This window comes from Penaeus vannamei, chromosome 20 (assembly GCF_042767895.1).
Source record: "Penaeus vannamei isolate JL-2024 chromosome 20, ASM4276789v1, whole genome shotgun sequence".
NCBI lineage: Eukaryota > Metazoa > Arthropoda > Malacostraca > Decapoda > Penaeidae > Penaeus > Penaeus vannamei.
In genome coordinates this window covers 14,765,960-14,775,959 of record NC_091568.1, presented here as the reverse complement: position 1 = coordinate 14,775,959, position 10,000 = coordinate 14,765,960, and the positions used below count along the sequence as shown (strand labels likewise).

The window sequence follows — 10,000 nt, the reverse complement described above, 5'->3', positions numbered from 1 at the left end:
AGGGGGCGGGGACTTCAGGTGACGAATGGAAGATGTTTTCCTGGAAAGACGAATCCGGCAGGACTCGAACTCCGAAGCACGGAATTACACTTGACTTCGAAGCTTCCGTAAGGAGAAAAACGCCAGGACCGGAGACCTCGGAGGAAGAAGGAGAGGGGGGATCTTCAGGGACTCCCAAAAGAGTCCTTCAGGGTAAAGCGTCCCCCACAGACCTGGACGTCAACCCTAAAGCCAAAGGCAGGATCACCCCTGACCCGGATCCTCCCTGGAATGAAAACATGGAAATTAAAGCCAGTGATTATTTGCTTCCTGGGAGATTGAGAAATAATTCAAGTCTGTCTCGGGTTTCTCCAGGGAAGGATGGCGCGGGTGCCTACGTCCCAGCCAGAAGAAAATTCTGGAAGCGGAGGTCGAAGGAGAGAAAAGTTATGGGGAGGAAAACCCGGGGAGGAAATAAGAATAAGAGCGAAAATATTGTCGAAAACGGTTTTACAAAAGAAACGAAGGGAAGTGTTATACAAGAAATTAGTGAAATGGATATTAGAGAAATGATGGAGACGGAAGAAACTAAAGAGAGCGAGAAACAAAAGTGGGTCGTTGAAGAAAAAAGGAGAAGGAACATCAGCAGAAAACAAGAGAAAATAGAAAAAGTTAAAGAAGAAAATGACTTTAAAAACACTGCGTCAAGAACCACTAAGAGGGGAAAGGAGGAAGCTGAAGATAATACAAAAAGAGAGACTGAAAGAGAAGGAGACATTTTCAGATTAAGAGGAAAATACAGAACAAAAGAAGAAACAAGTGATAGAAACGAAAGAAAATTAGAAAAAAGGGGAAAAGACGGAATCGTTGGAGAAACTGAATTGGAAAAGGGTGAAAGAGAGAGCGAGAAACAAATCTTGGGGGACGAAAAGAAACGAAAAACATTTGAAAACAGAAAAGAGAAAGTGAAAGAGAAAGAAAAGGAAGATGGAGAAGTTCAGACACAGAGTGAGGTAGGAGGGGGAGAGGAAGGAAGGGGAGGAAGAGGAGGAGAAGGAAGAGAAGGGAAGGAAAGAATAGGAGGAGGAGGAGAAGGAAGAGAAGGGAAGGAAAGCATAGGAGGAGAAGGAGGGGGACCAGGCACGGGAGCGGGCCGACTCCCCCCTTCCGCCCGCCTCCCTTCCCCCCCCGCATCCTCAACCCCCATCGAGGGGAGATTAGTCACGTCATACCCGGAGTCGATGGCCTCAAGAGGGAGGAAGGGGAGGAGGAGGAGGAGGAGTAGGAGAAGGAGTAGGAGGGGGAGGAGGAGTAGGAGGAAGAGGAGGAGGAGGGGAAGAAGGAAGGCGATGCCACGTCGAGGAAGGACCTCAGAGGGAAGGGAAGCTAAACAGGAGGAAAGCGCGGAAGCTCCTTCTTCCCTTCTCGTAGCTCCTCCTCCGTCTCTCTCTTCGCCTCTCGCTCTCTCGCCCTCGTTTAATTCTTTCTCATCTTCTTCTTTTCCCTTTTCCATCACTTCATCCTATTCCCATTTTTCTGCTCGCTCTCTCCGCCCTTCTCTTCTTCCCTCCTCATCTCCAAATTCTCCTCTTCCTCCCCCTCCTCCTCTTTCTCCTCCCCCTATTCCTTCTCTTCTCCCATCCTCCCATTTACCCTCACTCCCTCTTTCTTCCTCTCCTATTCTATCCCTTCCTGTTTCTCGACCGCCTTCCCCTCCCCCTCCACTTCTTCTTCCTCCTCCTCCTCCTCCTCCTCCTCCCCCTCTTCTTCTTCCTCCTCCTCCCCCTCTTCTTCCTCCTCCTCCTCCTGGTGCGAATAAGGGCATCACTTCCGCGGCCTCCTCGACCACTTTCAGCCGACCCCGGACACCGCCTGGGCCAATATCTGAAGGAGAAGAAGAAGGAGAAAAGGAAGAAGAGAGGGAAGAAGAAAGGGAAGTAGAAAAGGAAGAAGAAAGGGAAGTAGAAAAGGAGGAAGAAAGGGGAGAAGAAGGGGAAGAAGAAGGAGAAGTAGAAAGGGATAAAGAAGTAGAAACGGAAGATGAAAGGGAAGAAGAAGGAGAAGTAGAGAGGGAAGAAGAAGGAGAAGTAGAAAGGGAAGAAGAAAACGAAGAAAAAAAGGAAGAAGAAAGGGAAGGAGGAAAAGAAGAAAAGGGAGAAGAAGTACAAGAAGAGGGATTAGAAGGAAAAATAGAAAGAGAAGAAGAAGAAGAAAGGGAAGAAAGAGGAGAAGCAGAAGAAAGGAAAGAAGAAAGGGAAGGAGGAGAAGAGGAAAGGGAAGAAGACGGAGAAGTAGAAGAAAGGGAAAAAGAAGTAGAAGAAGAAAAATTAGGAGAAACAGGAAAAGAAGAAGGAGAAATAGAGCGAGTAGAAGAACGAGAAGTAGGAAGAGAAGAAGGAGAAGAAAGAGGAAGCGAAGGAGAAACCGAGGGTGAAAAAGGGCAAGGAATAGAAGACACCGTAGACGAAGAAGGAAGAAGGGAATTCAAAAGAAAAGAAACCGGAAAAGGAGGACGAGAAAAAGGCGAAACCAATACAGAAGGAGGACAAGGAGAAAGAGAAAGAGAAATAATAAGAGGAGAAATCGTAGAAGAAAGAGAAATAAGAGAAGGAGTAAGAGAAATAAGAGAAGAAGAAACGATGAATGAAGAAAGAGAACTGGTAGGAGAAATGAGAGAAGAAGGAAGAGAAAGAGAAATAATAAGAGAAGGAGAAATCGTAGAAGAAAGAGAAATAAGAGAAGGAGCAAGAGAAATAAGAAGAGAAGAAGAAACGATAGATGAAGAAAGAGAACTGGAAGAAGGAGGGAGCGAAGAGGGAAGAGAAAGAGAAACCTTACGAAAAGAAGGGAGACGAGAAGAAGGGGGCTTAGAAGAAGAGAGAGAAGTAGAAACCGAAGGAGAAAGAGGACAAGAAGAAGGTAGAGAAGAAGAAGAAGGACAAGAAGTAGAAAGAGAAGGGGAAGAAGCAGAAGAAAGAGAAACGGAAGGTACAATAAAACAGGGAATAGAAGAGAGAGAAAAGAGATGGAGAAAAAGAGAAAATGTTAGAAAGAGAGAATTGGAGAAAGAAAACGTTGCAAGAAAGGAGACGAAGAGAAGAAAAATCGAGAGAGTTACAACAGCAGAAGGAGAACAAGAAGCAAAGCGGGAAACAAGGATAGAAATATCGAGAAAAACAAAACGACGAAGGGTAATGAGGATAAACCAAGAAAGAGGGAAAAGAGAAACAGGAAACATAACAGAAGGGAAGAAGAACAGACCGAAGAAAGTGGGAAGAGGGAGAGAGAGAAGACGAAGAAAGGGGAAGAAGGAGGGAGAAGAGGAAAAGGAGGGAGTAGAGGAGAAGGAGGAAAAGGAAGGAGAAGAGAAAGGAAAGGAAGTAAAGGAAGAGGAGAAGAAGGAGAAGGAGGAGAAGGAAGAGGAGGAGAAAGAAGAGAAGGAAGAGAAGGAGGAAAAGGATGAGAAGGAAGAGAAGGAGGGGGAAAGGACGGGAAAAAGAGGTCTGGAATCCGATGAAATTTTGTCCGGTCGCGGTCCCCTCCGGAATAGGGAAGAGGAGGAAGGGGGGGAGGATAAGGAGGAAGTGGGAGAGGGTGAAAGGAGGGAGGAGGAAGTGGGGGAGGAAGAGGGAGAAGTGAAGGAGAAGGAATTGCGGGAGGAAGTGGAGGGGGGAGAAAGGAGAGAGAAGAAATTGGGGGAGGAAGTGGGAAGGGGAGAAAGGAGGAAGGAGGAATTGGGGGAGGAAGAGGGAGAAATGAAGGAGAAGGAATTGCAGGAGGGAAAGAGAGGGGGAGAAAGGAGGGAGAAGAAATTAGGGGAGGAAGAGGGAGAAATGAAGGAGAAGGAATTGCGGGAGGAAGTGGGAGGGGGAGAAAGGAAGGAGAAGAAATTAGGGAAGAAGAAGAGAAGGGAGAGAGGAGTAAGAAAGTGGAGGAAAAAGAGAAGGATGAGGGTGAGGAGGAGGAGGATGGAGAGGCAAAGGAGAAAGAATTAAAGGGAGGAAAGAAACAGGAAGAAAGGGAGGAGGAGGAGGGGGGAGAAGGGAAGAGATGGGAGAGAGAAAAGAAATTCGGAAAGAGGAAGAGGAGAGGGAAGAGTAAGGAAGGGAAAGGAGAAGGGAAGGAAAAAGAATTGGAGAGAAAGAGGAAGGGACAAGAAAAGTGGAAGACAGAAGCGGAGGATCGAAGGAGACATATGAAAGGGACGGAGGAGGAAGAAGGAGAGAAGAAAGAAAGAAAGAAGAAAATAAGGAAAGGAAGAAAGCGAGAGGGATGGAGAGGGAGGGAGAAGGAGGAGGAGAAAGGGGAAGAAAAAGACCAAGAACCGAGAAAAGAGAGGAGTAGGAAGGAAGAAAAAAGAATAAAAGCGGAAATGAAGGAGAAAAACACGGAAGAGGAAGAAGGGAATAGGATGAATAGGAGAATAGGGAAGAGAAAAAGAAAGGACGAGATGAAAAGAGCGAACAACGAGACGAAGAAACAATTAAAAGAGAGGAAGATGAATCTTTTAAGAAATAAAAAGATGGAAGAGGCAAAAGAAAGAGAGGATATGCCAGGAAAGAACTACACAAGAGAAGGAGAGAACAAAGAGAAAAACAAAAAGGGAAAAGAAAGAGAGGAGAAAGAGAAAGTGGACAGAAATTGGGAAAACAGACTAGGATGCGAGAGATCGGAAGAGGAAATTCGAGAAACGAAGAAAGAAGAGAGAGACAGCGATAAGAAAAACGAAAAGGGGGAAGAGAAGCTAATTGATATATACGAAGAATTGGAAGAAAGGGAGAAAAGAAAAGAGAAAGGAAGGAAGGAAATCAAAAAGCAAGATGATTCCAGGACGATGATGGAAGAGGGAGGGAAAGAAATGGTGAGAAAAGGGGAGGAAAAGATAAACGAGAAAACGAACAGAATAAAAAGAAGAGACAGAGAAAGAAACAAAATTGAAAACATATATGATATAATAAGCGAAAAAGAAAGTCGAGACAAAGAAACAAATAGACGAGAAGGAGAGCAAGACAAAATCGAGAAAACAAGCAGAAAAGAAACCACAGACGAAAGAAAAGACAAGAAGGAAAACGGAGACGAAACAAACAGAAAAGAGAAAAGAATTGAGAGAAAAAACGAAGAAGAAAACAGAGAGGCGGAAACAATCAGGCAGGAAAGCGAAGACGAGAGAAAAAACGGAAGAGAAAACAGCCGAAGCCTCAACGGAGATAAAAACGGTAAAAACGGACAAGATGGAAAACGTCACCATCGCTTTCCTCAGCACAACACCCGTTCGCGAGGCATAATCGCCCTTCGGTCTGGCGTCGGAGGGTCGAAAATCCCGTCTCGCATTTGCATTAACGAGGTAGTTAGGGTTACCGTTAACGACTCAGAGACAGGGAAGAGAAGAGAAATCGGAGGGAGTGGGAGAAATGTGAATAAAGATGGAAGTAGTATAATCCACGAGCACGGCAGGATAACTAGCGGCGGAAGGGGAACGGCTGGAATTACTGATGAACTGGGAAGTGGGAGACTAACCGATAAAAGGGGAGACGATAGAATGGCCGAGAATGAGGGTTACGGAAGCAGGATAAAGGAGGAATATCAGAGAGAGATGAAAGATGTAAAAAAACAAAATAAGGGAAGTGAGGAAAAGGATGAAAGAGAAGTCAAGAGGTTACTGATGGAATTAACGAAAGACGTAGAGACAAGAGAGAGAATGATATGCGAAGAACTAGAAGAAGAAGAACTAGAGGCAATCAAAAAGGCTATGCACGAAGTCATCAAAAGGAAGAAGAGAAGAAAGAGAGGAACGGATATGAAAAGGAGACATGAAAACGTGACAGGGAATATAGCAGGCGCGAGAGAAGAGAATAAAAGAGGGAATGGAAGAACGAAAGACACGAATGGGGAAATGGCAGAAACGAGAGGAGAAAGAACGGAGACAAAGAGAACAATGAATAAAAGCGAAAGGGCAGAAAAACGGGACGGAATGAGGAAACGGGAGAATGAAAGGATAAACACAAGCGACCGAAAACTCCCCAAAGGACTCTACAACTCCCCAGGTTTCCACGCAGCGAAGAGCCTCCAGGAACTTTCAGCTCTCAGAAGTTTCCAGAAGCCTCAGCGCGAGCAAAGGCAACGCCGAGGGAGCGGCCTGAGTTCGGGGGGGTCACAGACACGCCCACAGACACGCCCCCCGAGAGAGCAGCAGGGCGCCAGGAGGGCGGAGAGTTCGGGGGGGTCACAGATACGCCCCCCGAGAGAGCAGCAAGGCGTCAGGAGGGCGGAGACGCCTTCGAGGAGGAGGCGGAAGGGCAGGAAGCCGAGGGCGAGGAGGGGGACAGCGCCGGAGGGTCAGCCCCGGTCCTCCAGAGGATGGGAAGGATCTCCGGAGGTTTATCCTACGCCTGCTGATCGGTCTGCGCGGGAGAATCCTTCAGTCCTTCCTTCGTCTGGTTTTCCTGGTGTTTTTGCCTCTCCTTCTCTTTCTCGTTCTTCGTCTCTTCCTCGTTCATCAGGGAAAGTGCAGATACAGGGCGTGGATAGAACAGACAGACAAAAACAAAGGAATAACAAGATAGAGAACGATATAATGGACCAAACAAACGAAAGGAAAAGAAAAGCGAAGAGGAGAAGGAAAGAAGAAAGGAAAGGACAAGGAAAGCAAGCAGAAAAGGAAGAGAGAGAGGCAAAAGAAGAAAAGCAGGAGGACAGACATTCTGAACTGATTTATCGCTCGGGCGCCGCGGCAAGGAATGGCTTCGTGCCCGAGGACGAGGCTGACTACAAACACCACGTGACCAAGGGCGGCTCCCCGGATGAAGGAGTGGGTGGGGCGACAGCTCGTCCGCCTTTCACAAATCCTCGAAGCGGTTTAATCTCCCAGGATAAAAACCTCTTATCTCTCGTTCACTCCTTTGGCAGGAATGACGAGAACGCGGAGCTATTTTTGGCGCTTAGAACGGAATATGAGAATAACAAGTTGTTTCTGAGGATAAAGGGTGAGAAGGCGTTCCCGGAAAAGTACAAAGGCGAGGGAAAGGGCGGTTTAGCCAGCGGGCCTCACGATGGAGACCCTTTCGCCCTCTTACCTGGCCCCGACGACAGTACGAACGGCAGAATAACAAACTCCGAAAGCGAAAAGAATCATTTAAAGACGGGCGGGGCAGAAGCAGGACGTCGCAGCCCCTATTACAGTAGCATTACCCGCGGAGCGCCCGAGAATTACCCGCCGGCACAGACCCGAAATAATTACCCTCATATGAAAAAATACGTACCGGTTGTCCCTAACGAACACACACGCGTAGATTTCAAGAGTCATCGTACCTCCGCCAGCGGGGATAATGAGCGAGGGTTAATGACGCAGAACAAAGAACAAAGTCCCTTTCTGGATAACGCCTTGTCTCCTTCGCTCCCTGTCGAACCAGAGAGAGTAAAGCACAAACGCGAAGACCAAGAGAGAGGGAAAGAACGCGAGAAAAAAGACAAAACCCTTCCTCGGGGCGTGAACTCCGGGAGGCGAAGGGCCGGCGTGGTCAGTGCACCTCCGAGGCAGAAGGGCGCGGGAGACGGCCACTCGGCCAGAGCGTCGTCCGCCTCCAACGACGACCACGCGCAGTTGTCGAGAGATAACGACCCGGGAATAATGAGTGGGAAGCGAGCTTTTCATGACGCCGAGTTCAAAGGCCTCCGCGGCGATCTGGGGGAACAGGGAGAGATAAGGAGAATCGCGCCGCGCATCACTGGGCGTCGGAGCTCGGCGGGGGCGACACGGGCGGCGGAGATCAGGCGGAGCTACGGTTCCCAGGACGAGATTCCCGGGCGATTCCATCTCCCTGGAGGTAATTATTCCGAAGGTTACGAAGGTAGAGTCATTCCCGTGAGTGACAGTATGAAAATGGATGATTATTTTCAAGGTTTGCCTAAATCGCTTAGAAAGCAGCCGAGGACATTTAAGAGTATGTTGGAAAAATCTCAGAACTACAGTAACCCAGGCATTCGTACCCGTCATTGGGAATTAGAAAACTTTAGACGCCATTATTCAAAAAATCCCAAAAATACGAGAAACTCCTCGATTTTTGGGAGCGATGGGCCAGCGGTGGAAATGAGTCCAGACGCGCTTTTTCGAAAATTTCTCTTTAGCTTTCAAAATGTCCACGATTCGAAAGATTCGGGCCTGAGAAATAATCAAAACCCCCTGTCTAATTACTCTATATTTCAAGACAATGGTCCAGAGCCTAAACCCGATCAGCCAATCCACGACAATCCCTCCTCCGGTCTTCAAGACAATCAACCAGACCCGAAGAAGACACGAAACAATCGCTCGCTCAACGAAGACAATCAGGGTAAGGCCTCGAGATCACAAAGAGAAAATGGAAAGCCTCGAGGAACTGGCAAAAGTGGTCGAGAAATTAGTAAGAGTGATCGAGGAACTGGCAAAAGTGGTCGAGAAATTAGTAAGAGTGATCGAGGAACTGGCAAAAGTGGTCGAGAAATTAGTAAGAGTGATCGAGGAACTGGCAAAAGTGGTCGAGAAATTAGTAAGAGTGATCGAGATACTGGCAAAAGTAGTCGAGAAGCTGTCCTAATTGGAAAGGACTTCGTCGGCCTCCAAAGAGATCCTCCAAACCTGCAAAGGCAGAAGCAAAATCCCGCCCGCAGCCAACCGAACTACGACCTCGAAAATAGACCTTCGAATCCCGAATCCGCGAACCTTTTTACCCAATCCGGCACCTCAAATCCCCCAGACATCCTTACTAATCGGCACCAAATCCACGCTTTAATGACCCCCGAACGCGGCCCCGCCCTTCCCCCCAAAGGCGCCCCTGCCGACCCCCTTCCGAAATCCCGACCCGCCAGCCAGAAGGACGAGGCTTCGGGTGACAATGCACGGCCCGTTAAAACCGCTGGTCACCGGCAGAAGAAGGCTGTAGTGCGTCCGGTGAAGGCCTCCGAAGAACGGGGCTCTCTTTCGGACGTACAGAGCGGTGTTCCTTCTGCCGGTTTGACCTTCTTTGACCTTGTTTGGTCCTCTGATCCTCCCTTACCCTTGCCCGATACTCTGAGAGACCAACCTTCATCTGTGACTTTATTCAGTGACCCCTTTCATCACAACCTGACTTTGTCTGTCGAACCTCCCGCTCCTCTCATTTCCTCCCGTGACCTCTCTTCAACCTCCAGTGCCACTTTGACCTCTAAGGCCCCGTCTCGCGTCGTGCCAATCCTCGGACTCTTTGACTTGACAGCTCGACCTGACCAGCACTTAGGGGGAAGGTCGGAACTTGCAGCAGCACAACTTGCCTTGAAGCACATCAATGACAAGGGGGTCATACCAGGTCACGAACTGGTTCTGTTTACGAACGACACGCATGTGAGTACAACAGTCCTTTTATTCTTGACCCCCACCCCCTCCCGCCAAAACAGAAAGAAGGAGAAAAAACACCCTGTACTTTCTGAAATACAACTCCTTACCTTAAGTAATAAAACAACTCAACTTCTTCAAGACGAGAAATTCACCTTCTTCCTCCCTCTCTTCCGCCACCTCAGTGTGACAGTGGCAAGGGTGTCGACGCCTTCTTCCACGCCATCTACACCTCAAAGGCAAGAATAATGTTCCTTTTGGGCGCCGCCTGTCCCGAGGTCACTGAGAGCTTGGCTTCCGTGGTTCCTTACTGGAATATCGTTCAGGTAAGCATATGAGGAATAACGAATTTGTTTAGGATTATCAAACATGGAGGAAAGAAATAAATATAATACAAATTGGGGGATACTGCAATCAAGTACTTACTGGAATATCTTTCAGGTAAGCATGTGTTTTAGATTATCGAACATGGAGGAAAGAAAGAAATATAAAACAGATGGGGGGGGGGGACTGCAATCAAGTACTTACTGGAATATCGTTCGGGATAAGTGTATGGGGAACGAAGGATTTATCTTAGGATATCGAACAAGAAAGAAACAAACATGAAACGAATGGAGATATATAGCAATAAAGCACTTTCTGGAATGTCGTTCAGGTAAGTATTTCAAGAACAACTGA

General features: G+C 47.7%; 2 protein-coding genes across 2 annotated transcripts in view; both read left to right on the top strand.

The window, feature by feature from the left end:
* The first annotated feature begins 32 nt into the window (after window positions 1-32).
* LOC138865146 (nucleolar protein 58-like) lies at window positions 33-1,867 on the top strand. The gene is made up of 2 exons (XM_070134518.1): window positions 33-992; window positions 1,835-1,867. The coding sequence occupies exons 1-2, from the start codon at window positions 33-35 to the stop codon at window positions 1,865-1,867; spliced, it is 993 nt and encodes a 330-aa protein (XP_069990619.1).
* Window positions 1,868-3,967: 2,100 nt separating this feature from the next.
* The window catches only part of LOC138865145 (uncharacterized), a 45,798-nt gene continuing 39,765 nt past the window's right edge, over window positions 3,968-10,000 (top strand). The window contains exons 1-2 of the mRNA XM_070134517.1: window positions 3,968-9,331; window positions 9,508-9,648. Coding sequence (XP_069990618.1) covers window positions 4,175-9,331; window positions 9,508-9,648 — 5,298 coding nt within the window. The 5' untranslated portion in view covers window positions 3,968-4,174. The remainder of the gene's footprint in view (window positions 9,332-9,507; window positions 9,649-10,000) is intronic.

What these genes read in the sequence shown, in the direction of transcription:
- LOC138865146 (XM_070134518.1), top strand. Translation starts at nt 33, where the DNA reads ATGTTTTCCTGGAAAGACGAATCCGGCAGGACTCGAACTCCGAAGCAC. An exon ending in AAGTTCAGACACAGAGTGAG is followed by an intron (nt 993 to 1,834) that starts GTAGGAGGGGGA and finishes GACCACTTTCAG; the next exon opens with CCGACCCCGGACACCGCCTG.